The 17301-nt window shown below is 34.1% G+C and overlaps 1 protein-coding gene across 2 annotated transcripts in view; it reads right to left on the bottom strand.

Annotated features, from left to right (window-relative positions):
• The window catches only part of Ing5 (inhibitor of growth protein 5), a 109662-nt gene that overhangs the window by 21434 nt on the left and 70927 nt on the right, over positions 1–17301 (bottom strand). Inside the window, exons 6-7 of one of the 2 annotated variants that reach the window (XM_090391518.1) lie at positions 12856–12997; positions 6790–6893 (exon numbers count right to left, since the gene is read on the bottom strand). In XM_090391518.1, the coding sequence (XP_090247644.1) occupies positions 6873–6893; positions 12856–12997 (163 nt within the window). In that variant the 3' untranslated portion in view covers positions 6790–6872. Of the gene's footprint in view, positions 1–6789; positions 6894–12855; positions 12998–17301 lie in introns of those variants that run through there. The other variant, XM_090391517.1, reaches the window with a different exon arrangement.

Below are 17301 nucleotides of genomic sequence, written 5' to 3'. Positions count from 1 at the left end.
CAAAGAAGCCACAGTGGTTCTCCGTTCTGAAAGCAGCCTAAACAGATATCAAGGAATGATCCTGCCTGACATATGGAAAACACTAATAAGATCGCTAAGCTTGCCAGAATTTAATTTTGCTGCAAACTACACAGCGAGCGCACGCAACAATAACTAATGAAACACACGCTCCATGTGTATGATGTTATGCGTCTTTTTAATTTTGTTATATTTTATATGTTTGTTCTATGTACTAATGACTTTGAGTTGTCTTTACCATTTGTATGCCCTGAAGAAGCCAAACAGCCCAGTTGGTGAAACTTGTTGGCATAATTTATCATTAAATTTATTGGTCAAAAAAAAAAAAAAAAAAAAAAAAAAAAAAAAAAAAAAAAAAAAAAAAAAACCAGTGTAATCTTGTTCTAAAAGGATTAGAAAGATATTTAAGGGGATTGAGAAGGGCTCAATTTAAGGGGATTGAGAAGAGGACTCGTTTTTTTTTTTTTTTTTTGTCCTTTACCCTGCTCGGAGGATCCAGTTCCGACGGTGAGGAGATGAGGCCATATTTGTGGTCTTCCTGCTTCGATGGAAGAATGATGAGAAGGCGACTCCTCGAGGACATGATAGAGAGATCGGCAGTTAATTCCTAGCAACCCGATGGAAGATCTTAGCGGTTGTGTCAATGGGATATCTCCCCGATATCATCGGACTGTTTCCAGGACGAGACCCTCAGCATGGATGCGAGTTCTCCCCGGTAAAGACCAAGTGACCGACGAGTGAGGGCAGAAACAGCTGTAGTCGTAAGAAGTTCAAAGAAAGGAATCGTCTGCAACCCTAGCTTAGAGCACCGTAATTGTCTATGGAGCACCCAAGAGGCTACTGTGCCCTGAAGTAAAGGAACAGAGGCAAGAAATCCGGACTGAAATATTATTCATGTGACTGGACTGTGAGTGTAAAAGGTACTGTGAGTAGGCACTCTTTGTTAATATTTTATTTTCTTAGATGTATAAGATTAGTATTAGCATGAGTGATATTTGTGATTACAGAAAGGAGTTGAAATGTGAATTTGAGTTTAGAGCTGAAGAGTAAAGTGTTATGATTATGTGCAAAGAATGGAAGGAACTAAATTAGATTAGAAATAAAGGGACAATTACTCCTATCTTGTAACTATTTTGAACAACATCCTAAGGTTACGTGAAAGCTAAGTGTTTGACCATTAAATATATGTTAAGCTGATTCAGTACAGTTTGGTCAAGAGAAGTAGGTTCCTCCTCATGAATGTATTACTTGTAACCTCTTACTAGTTAGAAATAAACTTGTTTTATTTGATTAATAACTTTGCCTGATCTTTTGCCAATGCACTGTCTCGAAATAATTGCGATCCTGTGTGCAAATTGATAGAGAATCGCCACAACATGCTGCATGAGTAGATGTAAATTAGCTGTAATTTTTGCCTATGTTGCCCTTCTTAAAATTATCAGACTATATTAATTTAAATAGGCTGGTGCAGTCAATAATCAAACAAATTTGTCTAGTTGAGAATTGCCAGAATTTTGGGGAACTGCAAATCAGACAAAATAGTAACCTTAAGGCCTGCTTTGTATGCAGCGGGAACTAGGAACAGAGTTAAGAAAGGGCAAAAAAGGGTGGTCAAGTGTAAGGTATGATTAGTTAAAGTAAAGTGATAAGGAGTCACATTAATAGCCCGTATTAAAATTTTAAAGACTCATTTAAGAATCTATTTGAGAGTAGTTATATCATCATCATCATCAAATTCCTGCCATGTACCCTAAAGGTGTACAGGATATGATAGTACTACATGAAAAAAATTACATCATTATTAATTTCCTATCTACAATTTTCCTCCAAATCAGTCTGTTACTTGTCAACACTCCAATATTATCAGCTCTTATATTTCTATCGTCTAAAGCACTTTGTACCGTAACAATCCACCTATATCTTGGTCTTCCTCTCGGTTGTTTTCCTGCCAACCTGGCAGAGAACACTTGTTTTGCTAATGAGTAGTTATATAAGAGTGATTAACCCAACGCTTATAATCCTAGTATACAAAATCTGAGATAACAATAAAAATAACACAGGAGAGATTATTACAGCCTTATAAAGAGAAATAATAACTTCTTATCTCGGACTGCCAGCATATTCTTCAACAGCTTCATAATCTGATGTGCTGTTTTGGCCATCTTTGGAAATATGTCTAAACTTCAACTCCTGTTCACATTAACCCACAAATTCCTGACTTGTGAATTTCCTGCAATTCAGTTCCATCAATATAGTACACAGCTTATGATCTCTTGATTCCAAAGCAGATGATCTTACACATGGTTACATTAAACTAGCAGCCATTTATCTTTGCCCATACTGCCAATCTATTTAAGCCATACTGCAGGACCTCTACATCAGTTCACTAACCAGCTTTGCATGATCAGCAAACAAGTGAATATTTCTCCTTTAATAATTTCCTATGTCATTGATGTACAGATTAAATAGCAAACTAAGTACTGAGCCTTGTAGTATACCATTAGCCACCCAATGGATTCCCTCCTGGATTCTCCTCCCCTATTCATCACTGTTTGTTATCTGTCCATCAGCCACCCTCTTATCCAAATCACCACCTTTATATACATCCCCATTTGCTCCAATTTATGCAAGAGTTCGATATGGTATCCTCTCAAATGCTTTTGCAAAGACCAGCAGTATTGCTGTGCAGCCATTTCCTTCATCCAATTGAATAGCCAGTTTACGATAAAAATTACTATGGCAAGATCTACACTTCACACCATGCTTTCCCATATACAGTATAGCATTCGTGTCCAACCCAGTCCTGTCTTCTCCATTATTTTAACCACCACTCCTGAGATACTGACTCATCTATAAATTGCTATGCCTGTCTTAGAGCTTCCTTTATGCAGTGGAACTACTCTGACCTCTTTCTACTCCCTTGGCACCTTCCCAAAACTGATGTTTAAGCTAGAAAAGATGCTAATTCCCTTGTACATTCTCATAATACAAGGGTTGATATCCCATCTAATCCAATAGCTATCTCCATTAAGGTTTTGCAATATCATAAACACTTCCAATTCTCACATCTAGCGCTGCAATATCTCCACCTGGTGATGACTTTATTTTCTTCTGTTACCTCCCTATCAATGGCACTCATTTAATTCATCCTCCATAGTCATCATTTCTTTTACCTTGCCACATAGTGAAAGAACTCTTTGGGATTTCTTGTTCTGGTCTCATCTGCTAACTTCCTTTCATAATTAGCCTTCACCTTCATTAACATACAGGTCATCCTTCTTGCCTTTGCCTTATACCTTTGCCAGTCATGGACTTGATTTTTTTTTTATACAGGAATACCTTGTATAGCGCGGTTAATTGGTTCCAAGAAGTGTCCGCGTTATGCAAAACCGCGTTGTTCGAGGTCTATTTATAAAGGTTTAAACTAATATAAAATTTGTAGAACACAAAACAAATATTGCTTCAATTTTAGCATACAGTAATTTACTTTTTACTAAAGTAGTCTTTTAGTGTTCGTTGAACCATCCTTGTCTTCTTTGGCTCTTCAAGTACTAGATCTCTGTAGCATTTGATGGCATTATTGAGACTTTGTCTCACTTTGATGCTTCTTTCCAAATTCGGGTCGACATTTATGAGAAAGTCGGAAGCTTCGTCCATTTTTCTCACAAAAGTTGAAAGGTCAGCAAAGGAAAATTCTTCAATCATGACATCAGTGGGGTCATCTTCGTCTTCTTCTGCTTCATAGGCTCGTTGTTCTTCCAACTCCAAAAGGATTTCATCATCCAGATCATTTGAATGAGAATCGATACATTCATTCACATTGTTACAATCTAAACTTGTAAAACCAAGATCTTTGCCCATCTGCACAATTTCTGTTGAGATTTCCTTTTTTCTTTAATAGCTTGAGCAAAAGTTCGTCTTAAATAGTAAGCCTTAAAAGTGGAGATAACGCCTTGATCCATCGGCTGCAGAATTGATGTTGTGTTTGAAGGGAAAAAATGAATCTTGACATTTTCATCTAAGTCAGTCAATAGAGTTGGATGGCCTGGCGCACTGTCTAATAAAAGCAAAATTTTGAAAGGAATATCATTCTTTTTATAATAGCTTTTAACTTCAGGGCAAAAACAAGTTTTAAACCAGTCTCCGAAAATTGAACAAGTCACCCACGCTTTTCTATTCGAACGCCAATGAACAGGTAAATTGTTCTCTGTAAAGCTCTTAAGAGCTCTTGGGTTTTCCGCTCTATACACTAACAGTGGTTTCAATTTTAAATCACCTGATGCATTACCTCCTAGTAAAAGTGTCAATCGGTCTTTTGACACTTTATACCCAGCTTGTTTTTTTTCCTTCTCTGCTAGAAATATGCGCGATAGCATTCTTTTCCAGAACAAGCCAGTCTCGTCAGCGTTAAAAATTTGATCATCTGTGTAGCCTTCCTTCTCAATAAGCTCCTTCAATTCATTGGGAAATAATTCTGCAGTTTTAGTGCAGCACATGCGCTTTCACCTTGGATTCTTACGTAATGGAGTCCCATACGTTTTTTGAAATTGTAGAACCACCCACGATTTGCTATAAAAGTTTCACTGGTCGTAACTTCTTCATTTTCGCTTTCATTTTCTTTTATTTTGTCATATAGACTTGTTGCTTTTGCCAGGATTATCATTTAACTCAAAGGAATCTTTTTCTGATTACAATCTTCAATCCAGATCATTAGAAGGCGTTCTATATTTTCCATAGTAAAAGATCGATTTCTCGTGATCACTTTGACAGATAAGAAGCGGTGCTCATTCCATGTTGTTTAATCTTTTCTTTGCTCTGAATAATTCTTTGTACAGATGCTTCATTCATTGAATTCTCATGTGCTATTTTAGCAAATGAAGCGCCATTCTCGTGACATTTTATAATTTCAAGTTTCTTCTCTAATGTCAACCACTTGCGTTTTTCTATTACTCCAACAGTGTCTTCTTTGTTTTGTCTCTTTTCACTCATACTTAAATAATAAAAAAATTTTAAATACTAATATTAACGTAAATAACAAAATGCCGCTGGAAAATAATGTGTCTACGTGAGAGCCAATCGAATAATTACTGGCTCTCGACTGTCACTTGCGGTACCCGGGAGTCGCCGGTCAGTGTTGACAATGTCATTGTAATAATGATAAGTGTAATAATAAAAACTGCGTTAGACCAAAACCCACGTCATTCAAAACTGCGCTATGCAAGGTATTCCTGTATTTCCTCCACAACTTTTTCTGCAACTAATACTGTTATTCATCCGTCTAATTCCTATCTGATTTATCCTCATGACTCTGGGTATACAGTCTAATATTGCTTTCTTCAAACACCTCATTGACCATTTCTCATGCACTGCTAACATCTTAGTCAGCTTAATCATTCTTATGTCTAAGTTGATTTCTCAGTTTGTCATAATCATCTGCTTTGTAATTCAACATATAAACATTTTTAGCAAAAAATTCTGCATATATCGCAATCTACCAGGTCAAGACTGCATGACTACTTTCCTCATCATATGCAGTATTGCTACTTTGGTTACTGCTAAGTTTTCTAATGTTATGTACAGACCCAGCACTCCTGAACCTCACATCTCCTCCATTATTTATCTTATACAAGATGAAGTAAAGATAAAGATTTGTTTCCCTCTAAAAAAAAAGTCTAACTAGTATGTAAATATACCAAAAATAAGGTCAAAGTTTAGTGGGCTTTAAAAACATGCACAGAGTACATATTTCTCTTTAACATTTATTTTATGGCATGACATCTTGTGGGTTTACTGCTTTACCCTAAGTACATCCAGGTGATATCAAATTTCACTGGTTTCAACTGTGAGGGGGGGGGGAATTCACATGCCTTGGCAAATAGTGTCAAACAGATTTGACTGCGTTTTTTTTTTTTTTTTTACTGTATTCTAAAGGAAAAATCATAGTAATACAGATATTATGATAAGCAGACACCCATTGTATCATGAGTTCCTGGACTGTATTCTCGAAAAAGAGGGCATCCAAAATAGCATCGATGCTGTAATAACTAAAACGTTTATACCAAGCAATCAAACTATGCCTATCTCTTTTTGTATATCTGTGTGACTCATTCTTTAAATGTGAATTACAGGTAGTCTGCTGGATTGTGGCTTGTCTCTTACAAGAACAAAAGTTCAAAACAGCTGTTGGGTCACTGAATCTTTAATGAAAAACTAATAAAAGGCAACTATATGAGCTCTTCAGCAGAATGTCTTTTTATTAATTTTTGTTATGTAATTAAAGTATAGTGAAAGAGCTTATCATTTTTTTAAGTCAGTCTGGTCAGAAAATAATTTATATTATTTAATGTTTAATTTTTCATTTATATATTTTACAGACTTATGAGATCAATGCAGCATTAAATATACTAAACAAAAACAGCACAGCAAGAAAGTTCCTAATCATTCAATTAATTTCCTAGTGGATTATATAATTTATGCGTTTGGATTAATTTATGCTGATGAAAAAAAAATGTTTTACAGTTAATATTGTTCATCACAAATAAATAGATGCAGAGACTGTAAACCTACTGACAATGTTCGGGCAATAAAATATGAAATATTACAGAGATGGAAACACTGAAACTTTTAGACGCAACATGCAACTCATCATTACTGTATGTTATAATAGCAGATGAGGAATACAATGTAAAGAGAATAAATAACAAGCAAAATGAGAAGTATAAGATAGGCATGATTTGCTAATAGAACAAGATTAACTGAGAGTGTACTTACTGAGAGGATGCATGCATTCAAAGCTCCCATGCCTGCTTCTAGTAAAGTGAATTTAAAGGGAAGAGTCGAGATGAGGAAGATATTCAACATAAAGATGCAGGAGACTGTGCAAAAAATATCAAAAGTACACTAGATCAATAGAGAGAGAGTGGAGGTTAAATGATATACAAAGAAAATTAGGGAAGTTGTAGAAACCATAAAATGCAGAAATACAGAATTAAAAAAAAAAAAAAAGAGATCTATTATAAAATACAAAAAGATTCCAACCTGTCTGGACAACAGAGTGGCAAAACAGGTTAGAAAATTAAAAGTGGAAACAAAGTGAAAATAGTTAAACTCAAGACAAGAATCTAGCTATTATATAGTTATTTAGGAAGAGGTTTTGCGGAGGAAAATTTTTGATGACTAAGAAATAGCAGAAAAGAGATTTAAGAAATATTATAAGGGAATAATATGAGTGTCTAACCAACTTCATCCTTAAAATATGTTTCAACCATCTGTTACAAAAATTTTCCTTTATTCTAAAATTTTCTCCTCTGAATTTACAAGTTTCACTTTTTTTTAGAATAATTTGGGATTCTATTGTATGGGAAGAATTACTTAATAGGATACGATGAGGAATATGTTTAACTAATTTAAGTAGAGAAAAGTTTTGGAACATACTTTACTATAAATTTAATATGCTATCTTTCTCAGGCATGTATAAATATTTACATCCAGTTACTCTGCTTCTTAGATTAGAAAGCAAATAATTAAATTGACATGTATATGTGGAAAAGAAAGGAAGAAGAATAAATTGAGCGAGTGATTAAAAATACCATATGCACAATTTTTATGGGTGAGGGGGAAAAAACCAAGCAAAGATAATTTCCAAACTAAATATTATCTTGTTTTATGCAATTGAGCAATAATAATAATAAGTTTAGATTATGTTGCTGGACTGATGTAACTAAACTACTAAACATTTTAAGTATTTTTTTTAATATTCAATATTTTTTCAATTATCACTGAAAACAGTGATTATTGTTAATAACTAGTCAGCTCAAGCTCAAATTAAATACACAAGATTAAACTGCAACTTGTTTAAAATGTTTTATGCTTGAATGTAACGAAATATAATTATTCCATCATACAGTTAATTTACACACACACAAGGAATTTCACAAGTGTTCAAGGCAAGACATTAAATAAGGAAAGTATGGCTAACACATGACAGATGTGTTCATTCATTAATAAATACTGACTGGATTTATATTAGTATAAAGCAAGTGAAGCCATAATGTGGAAAGCATATGTGAAGCATATATGTAAACTGTGTGTTATAAAAGTTTGATTTCTTTATCCATTATATAGTTTGATATAACTAGTTTCTTTAGTGGTAAAATTTATTATCTTTGTCTGATACTCAATGGCTACTGGGAAACCAAAGAGTGGAGCTGAAGAAAATCTTTTATGCTTGAGTTTCGTGGTTTGGTTCACTTGCTGTTTAAATGGAAACCCATTACTATACATACATACATACATACATACTTGATCTAGGATTTCAGACAAAAAAGATAGGGAAATTTCCACTTCTATCAAAAACAGATAAGCATTTAATATTTTATGCATTTTAAATATAAATTCCAATATTATATTAAAATCAAACATGTTCACATAGGTTCAGTAAATATCATCCTGCAGAAAAAGTTCAGCTTAAGGTGTATTCAGAGAGGGAGAGAGAGAGAGAGAATACTGCAAATGATTAAGCTAAACATAAGTTTACTTTATGTTTAGCTTAGATTTAATATTCTGCTGTCTTTGAGTTAGCTAGTTTTGGTTTATTACTGAGTCAGCTAAGGCTATCAAATAAGTTTATTATGTCAGCTAACTGCATGTATTCTCTGCATGATATGTTAATTATGTGAGTATCTGTGGGCTCCTAACACCTCCATATGAGCTAGCTAATTCAATCTTCAGTTAAAATCTGTTATAAACATTACGCTCAAAAATACTTAAACAGAAAACAAATCTTTGATATTTTTCTGTTCAGTAATACCTAAAACAAAAAAAGATTACAGCAGTTTCTGTTCTATATTCTTCTTTGGCTAACAAGTAAGTAGTTGACTCTCACTATAGTGAATTGATAAGAACTACAGGAATATGTCAGAGAGATTAGTTCACTATAGTAAATTTCCTTTATAATGGTAATGGGCTTGTGAGGACTTTGGTAGCTTGTTATGGTGGGTGAATTTATTATAGCTGTGTTTGCTATAGTGAGAGGTGACTGTAAGTACAATTTTCAAATATTCATGCTAGACCATGCATACACTAAAAAAAAAAAGAGAGCTATTAAAAATGTGTACTATACTTAATACTATACTATACAAATGGATCCATCAATAAGATAATTGCTCTGAAGTCAGAAATGTTTTCTGCTTATACTGTCATTTCAGATGACAAAATGAGGGTAAAAACTCAAATTCCAAAGATATATATGCAAATATCTACTGAATTTATAATATAACTGATTTTACACAATAACATAATTATATGTACAGCAATCCCTCAATTAATGCGCCTCTGATTAGTGCGTAGTTATTTCGATATCCAAATTCGATTAGTGTGCCTCTAAAATTCGATAAGTGTACCTATATACATCTAAAAAATAAATGTCACAGATTTTAAAAATTTTCGATTTATACATTTTTTATGGCTAACTATTTAAAAAAATCATTCACTAGGATTAAATAATTTAGTTACCGATTTGCAACATTTTACAAAGTTATTTTTTAATGGCATACTACACTATTTCCATGTACACTATGTTCCAAATTTACCGCCAAAATTTATGTCGCTGCTTTACATAGTATTTTGCTGATCATATCTCGTGCAATTGTTTTCCTTACTTTTTTATTTTAAATTATTTTCCTGACCTCGACACTGCAAGGTAAAAGAGGGTATAAAGAAGATGAGATGAGATGAGATTATTTTCCTAACCTTTAATCATGAGTAAAAGAATTAGTGAAAAAAAAATAGAAGTGTGAAAATGATTCAAAAAGTAATCTGATTGAAAGAAAAACTTGAAATAATAAAGAAAAATGAACAAGGCAAGTCCAGAGCAAAGATAGGACAAGAACACAAAAATGGGTGAATCAACTGCTGAATACAAAGAGAAAGGTAAGGCTGCTTCAAGTTCATCACGCATACACTGAAAATCAAATTATAATGATTGAATTAGAGAGACTTCTTTTTACATGGATCGAAGATTGTAACCAAAAACAGATCCTGCTAAACACTGGCCTTATTAAATCAAAAGCATTGTCTCTTTGTAACCCGGAAAGAAAGGGCCATCAATGATGGAAAAGAAGAAGAATTCCAAGTTAGTGCTGGTGATTTGAGCGTTTCAAAAAGAGAAATAGCCTACATAATGTTCTAATCACAAGAGAAGCTGCAAGTGCAGTTAAGGAGATATCCAGAGATTTTGGAGAAAATTGTGTAAGAAGGAAACTATTGTGATCAACAAATATTTAATGTTGATGAAACTGACCTTTTCCTGGAAGCGAATGCCTTCCAAGACTTTTCTAGCCAAATCAGAGAAATCTCAGCCTTGTTATAAAGTCACAAAGTCAAATGAAATTACTGCTAGCAATATGCGAGCTGTCTGGAAGCACATTCTTCCACATTGTGCAAATGATTTTAGAAGTTTTTCAAATCAATCCAAGTTAGTTAAATGTCATTCTGAGAAGTTGAGTGATTCCAACCTGCTAAATTTAGATGCACAGTGGGAAGATCCTAAAGAATATGAAGAAAATTTAATCACTGCCAAGCCCAAAGAGGTTTCACAGAAACAACTTGAAAATAGTTTTCTTACAATCAAAGTTTTTAAGCAGCAATGCTTAGAGACTGATCCTGGTGAAGAGAGAACCAGTAAAATGTGCAGAAGAGGCGGGCCATACCATCAGTTGTATGAAAAAAGAAACAGAATGCCTGCCAAACTATGTTAGCTCAATTCTTTGTTAAGAAGCAGAATAATAAATTTATATTACGAATATGTTTTATTGTCTTTCAGCTTCATGGTTTTCCTTTAACTAGGCCCTGAGACATATACCCCAATTCTTTTCTAAAAAAATTAAGAGTCAAAAAAGAAATGTGAGGAACGAATTATATATTTTCCCATAGGTTATTATATTCGATGAGTGCGTTTTCGATTAATGCGCCTGTTTTAAAGAACGCATTAGGTACATTAATCGAGGGATTCCTGTATAATGTTTCTTTTATTAACCCCCCAACTGGCCACGACGTCTATAGATGTTCAGCTAAATCTGGATACGAAGCTCTAACACCCATTGAATAACATGGATAAGAAGTGCAATTTGGTGTCACTATTTCAACCACATCGGCCAGTAGGGAGGTTAAGACATACTTAATTATCTCACATTATTCTTTATGAGCATCATTCCCATTTATGTCTGATAAGTCAAAACAGTTTGAATCCGGTTTGTGACACAAGAAGCTTTTATAAGTTTTTTCATCTAGTGTAATAAACAGAAAAAAAAATTCTTTTTTTGTTCCCTTTTCAAAAAGCTTAGAAAAGCTTAGGTGGTTCCAAGACTGCTGTTGTAAATTACCAACCTATCAGCATATCAGGAATCGTTGTCCAGGTCTTTGGAGAAAATAGTCAAGAGGAAAATACAAGATTGGATAGATGAAAATGGGATACTGTATGGGGGACAACATGGTTTTGTGAAGGGTAGATCATGTCTCAGTAACTTGTTCACGTTTTATAACACAGTGACAGCTGAACTGGATAAGGATAATGGGTTTACAGTGATTCGACTGGACCTTGCTAAGGCTTTTGACAGGATACCACATGGAATTCTAATCAGTAAACTGCAGCATATGGGGATGGATATAGGGTTGGTGAGATGGATAGGAGGGTGGTTGATGGAGAGATATCAGAGAGTGGTTTATTCAGGAGTAGAGTCCAAAAGACAGCCTGTGACTTGTGGTATGCCGCAGGGTTCTGTTCTTGCACCAATTTGTTCATTAACGATATAGGAAAGGATCTGAGAGGAAGTGTTCATTTGTTTGCTGATGATGCAAAGTTGGGTAGAGCAATAGTGAGTGCACAGGATGTCAAAATTTTGCAGGATGATTTGGATAGTTTGGAGGACTGGGCTAAGGAGAATGGATGTCAATTTAATGTGGCAAAGTGTAAAGTTATGCATTTTGGGGTGAAAAGATTAGCAGCAGTATATCACATTGGTGGAACCGTACTTCATGAGATTGATGAGGCCAGGGATTTGGGAGTGTTGGTGGATAGGGAGTTGAAGTTTAGGGGGGCACATCGCAAAAGTGGCTAAATCAGATCATCAAATCACTTGGTTGCTGAAAAATACTTTAACAAGCAGAGACAAACAGGTTATTGTTCCTCTGTATCGAGCCTTGATAAGACCCCATCTAGACTACTGTGCCTAGATATGGGCGCCAGGGTTTCTTCTTGATGGGGAAGAGGTGGAGAGGATCCAGAGATGAGTGACCAAAATGATAGCAGGTCTATGGAATGAACCTTATGAGAACAGGTTGAAGATTTGTGGGTTGCAGAAATTGGTTGATAGGAGGAAAAGAGGTGATATGATTGAGACATTCAAATTACTGAAGGATTTCTATAAGATTAATTGAGAAGATATTTTTGAGAATAGGACTGGTGGTGGGAGGACTAGGGACCATACATGGAAGCTGGGCAAGAGTGTGGTTAGAATGCTTGGATATTCTGTCAAGTTCATTGGTAAAAAAAAATTTTTTTTTTCTAGTAATCTAAATTTACTGGCTGAAACTTGATTCAAAGGAAAATATTCTAGCCTCTTTTAAAATATACTTACAATGGAAAATAACAAGTAATGAAGTAAATATTACTGCTGTTAAGATTGCAAATTATTTTCTATTTACAGAAATCAAAAATAACTCAAGAGAAAAACTAAAACAAAGGATAAATATACATTCATCCATAAAAAATAAATAAATGAAATAATAATAATAATAAATAAAGAAAAGTAAATTTTAGTATTTAAAGTGTTAACTTACATCAGGATTATCACAGCCAATCATTTCTCCATAAGAAACTTGATGGCACAAGCAATACGTAGGTTCATTGGGATCAACAGGCATATCTAATACATCTGAAGGATGAGTTATGCTAATAGTTGTTAAAGAATTTATGTCTGGCCTGAAAATATTAATAATGTTATTAATAAATCAGTAATAAAATTAATTAATAATTGTACAATAATAAATATATTTATCTATTTTGGCTATTTCAGGAACAAGATAAAAGTATGCTATGCAAAATTACATAAATGTTACTAATTAATAATGTTAATCAGCAATAAGTAAATAAATCAATTTTATTGCCTATTGATTGGTAACATTAATATAATTAATGTTACCAATGTTACAATGGCCAGCCAGGCTGGTCGAGTGGTTAGCTTATCTGCTCTCCAGCTGAAAGGCTGCGGGTTCAAATCCCAACGTGGGCATGGATGTTTGTGATTGTCTGTGGAAATACTAGTGGTGGTGTTCAGAGGTAGATGGCATTGGTGTAGTTGCGGTCAGTTGGTGGATGAGTGGTGGAGACAGCTGTAGAGCAGGTGTCCTTCCTCGATGAGTCTTTGGACTCCCTGGAGGTGTCGTGTAATAATAATAATAATAATAATAATAATTGTTAGTAATTACATAAATGATAATTATATCATCTGCTATCCTACCAAAAGTAGACATTCCTCTGAATACATAAAAATGGATGCAGTTATGCAATATGGGTGCTTTGTTGCCTAAAATGGAGATGATCAGTGGTTTGCTCAGAAGTCATTTCATTCTTATTTGTCAAATGATGCATACATAGTACATACATAATTACTAGTGCTTCAGAGAGAGAGAGAGAGAGATGTTATCTGGGTGGGGGGGGTGGGGGATATGTTTATGTCAACACACATTAAGCACTGCTAAGTTTACAGTGTTGGATCGTCCTTCCATAGTAGTAATAGTACATCCTGTCTTTTGATCCACCATCTTGTTTTAACATTGTTCTTATTAAGGTTAATTAATTGTATGTTGATTACTAAGACAAATATAGGGAAATTTCTATTATACTGTGCTACCCTATATTCAGATTAGTCTATGCAAAATAGCGGAATCAAATATTAATTAACTTTAGCAGTCTAATTTTTATATATATAGGCCGTTTAACATCAACATTTAAGGTTCCCGTTAGGTCCGATAATTTTATGAACGGTGCAGTGAAAAAGAATCAGGCTAACAACAAATTGAAATCGATAAAACAAAACATTTAATGCAGGGTTATATAATATAAACATACTTTGGATACATTATCTTGTATATCTCTGTTCAAAAATAACTGTTCAACAACTCATAACATTCACTCAACTCTTGGTATCAAACATCGAGTCTTTAAAATCTGATTTCTCCCTAACAAACAAAGATAGTTCTAAAGTTCAATATCACTGAAATTCACAGCAAATATTTTAACAATTGTATTCTCTAATTATCCTTTAGTCAGAAATCACATAGTTCAGTCAAGAGGTAGTTATCACTTTAAGGTGGGGAAGACTATTATTCTTCTAGCTTCGGTTAATTTCAGCATAAGTACCACAGTTAATGTTAGGATTTAACAGGAGGAGTTAATTCTTATAACCTCACTCTAAAATGCTATAAAGTACAACTGTTCTTACCAGAATAAATCCTTGCACATATTATTCATTGAGGCACACTTAAAACTTTAGTTAACTATCACACTGGAGCTACACATTTCAAAAGTAATCTTCTTTAAAATAACTTAATCATTAATCTCAGCACATCACAAATGCAGACACACTTGCACTAGAAAATCCACTTATTCCTCATATACTACTTTGCAATAGAATCAGCTTTCCACTAATCTTCCTTGGAAACTCTGGAATTCAACATTAACTTCAGAATTCCATATCTATATTCTGAGTAGTTAATTTATATCTCGATCCTTCGTAATCTAATTACAGCACTTAATTCTTATTACTACAGCCTCTTACTTAACTCCGTGCTGCTAATAAAATAAACAATTTCCTCATCTCTATTGTACTGTTCTGAGTGCGGTTCTTGTGCTGAGTGTACCCTCTGCACTCAGTCCCTAGCTCCCCAGTTCTAGTGCTGACTGCTCTGCTGACTCCTGACTGCTCGACTCCCCTTGTTTACTCTGGCTGTCCATTTATATACCTTCACTCTTTTTTTTCCTGCCAAAACTTGTTCTCACCGTCTAGCTTATATCAATTCCATCTCACGTCCATAACTCACGCGCTACCACGCTCGTGCTTTCTACTTTTAACTCAGTCTCCATGACAACAATTAGAGCAGTACATAAGCATACGCATTACATAACATTTTACCTTTACATACAGAAATAAAATAAAAGGATATATTTCAATTCAAATAATATATAATTAAATAAGATGAACACAAATTCTTCTACTATTAATATAGGAATAAATAAAATAATCTGGACGTTATTTTTATACAGAGTTCTTTCCAATATTTATACATATCTTAGATTAAATAATTAAATAAAAAAAAATCAAAGGTAATTACATGAATAATAGTTTATAACAAGAGATTTACATTAAATAATATCTACAAATGTAGCCTTTGATATGGTGGATTATGTTGGATTCTGAAGGGAGTATTAATAATTTTAATTTCTCTTCATTCAGAATCCAACAACAGGTAGATCAAACATATTGAATGAGAGAAACCAATGCTCTTTGAGAAGTATGGTTACCTCATCTTTTTCTTAGAGTACTTTTTCCTTAGAGAGAAGGAAAAGGCACAAGAGAAAGGTTATCGTCATGTTTGTAAGGAGAATGCTTTATCTCAGTGTGTTGTCCTAATGATGAAGTTTAGGTATGGATTAGATCTAGCAGTTAGTTACAAAACATGAATTATGAGTCTGAGGCTTACTGTTTAAAATCTTCCAATATGATAACACTGTGTCATATGATTTGAAGAGAGTAACATACGGACACTTCAGTGGCCAGCACTGCAAAATAACAGCTCTAATATTATAAGAGGTTTACAAAAGTCATATGAGTATTCATGATATTTCAGGGAAGAGCTACAGCCTATAAGCTTTTGTTAACACAATGAATCTTCTTCAGTCTCTTTCCATCCACTGTTGGATACAGGCCCCTCCTATATATTTCCAGTGTCTAGTTATTCCTCTCCATTCCTCTTCTTCATTTCAGAAACTTTGTAGCACTCAAATAAGCTTCATGCTTTAAGATCCTCCATAACTAATATCTTAAATGCTGATCTCTTCTCTGAAATATGAATACTCATATGACTTTTGTAAACCTCTTATAATCCCAAATCTAATTGACCTTAGAATGTTGGGCTCACATAATATCATACATAGTACACCCAAAACCTATCTAAAAATTTTGACTATATACAGAAGAAGGCAGTACACCCAAAACCTCCCTAAGAAATCTAACTGTATACAGAAGAAAGCAATCCGCCTAATAAATGACCCAATCTCTCTCTCTCTCTCTCTCAGACTCCCTCCAGTCACTTTTTCGTAGGTGCTATGTTCCCACATTATGCTTTTTATAATGCTTCTCAAGAAACTCCACTGTTAATGAGCTCCTTTTATACCTCTTATCTCTAGCACCCTCTTTCACTCAAAACTTTCTGCCCAACTCCTGTTTCATTCCTATCTTCTGTACGATTGCCATGTCTTCCCGGAAAAAACAGTGTGCGCGTGCCGTTCGCATGTAAGCAAATTGCCTTCGGCTACACAAATTTATCCGAGATTGTGGTTAATGGACTTTGATCCTTCGTTATTATGCTCTAACATATATCTGTATAGAAAAACTTCTTACAAAAATTGACATCTTTCACCTTTAATTAATATTACAAAGTTTGTATTAGTACAATTCTTTAAAAAAAAAAAATTGGTATCTTCACTTATTTACAAGCATTTCCCCTTTTAGTTTTTTCTTTTTCTTGTTAAATTCTGAATGAGATATTTCTTAGTAAAAATATTTTCATTCAAAATTCAACAATACCAAGTATTGGGTAGAATAGAACAGGTAACAAAGCTTAGATTTGTTACCTGTTCCCATTCTAGATGCAATCGCTTGTGGCAGGAAAGGATAGAGATGTCAGTTAGCTCAAGGAAAAAAATCTGCTTTTGCTAGAGATCTGAGTCTTCTCAAAGATAAAAGTGAAATTAGATCTTTCAATTAAGAAAGAACTGCAAATCATCAAATCAAACCATTATCAAATCCAAGCCTGATTATGAGCAAGCTAAATGTAGAACATTCACCTCTTGCACAAGTGGCAGTCATATCTTTCTGTTCTTTAAAGGCCATTAAGTGCAATTTCAGTCCATCTGTGCTCTTCATCTCTCTAACCTAGATGGTACTATGGCAACAACACCTAGATACAGCTGACCTCTTGGTTATCACCCTTTTCTTCCAGCTC

This window comes from Typopeltis vanoorti, chromosome 4, assembly GCF_054136105.1.
Source record: "Typopeltis vanoorti isolate ZY-2024b chromosome 4, IOZ_Tvanoo_1.0, whole genome shotgun sequence".
NCBI classification, from domain to species: domain Eukaryota; kingdom Metazoa; phylum Arthropoda; class Arachnida; order Uropygi; family Thelyphonidae; genus Typopeltis; species Typopeltis vanoorti.
Note: the sequence above shows the minus strand (reverse complement) of the source record. Positions and strands in the feature narration are given on the sequence as shown.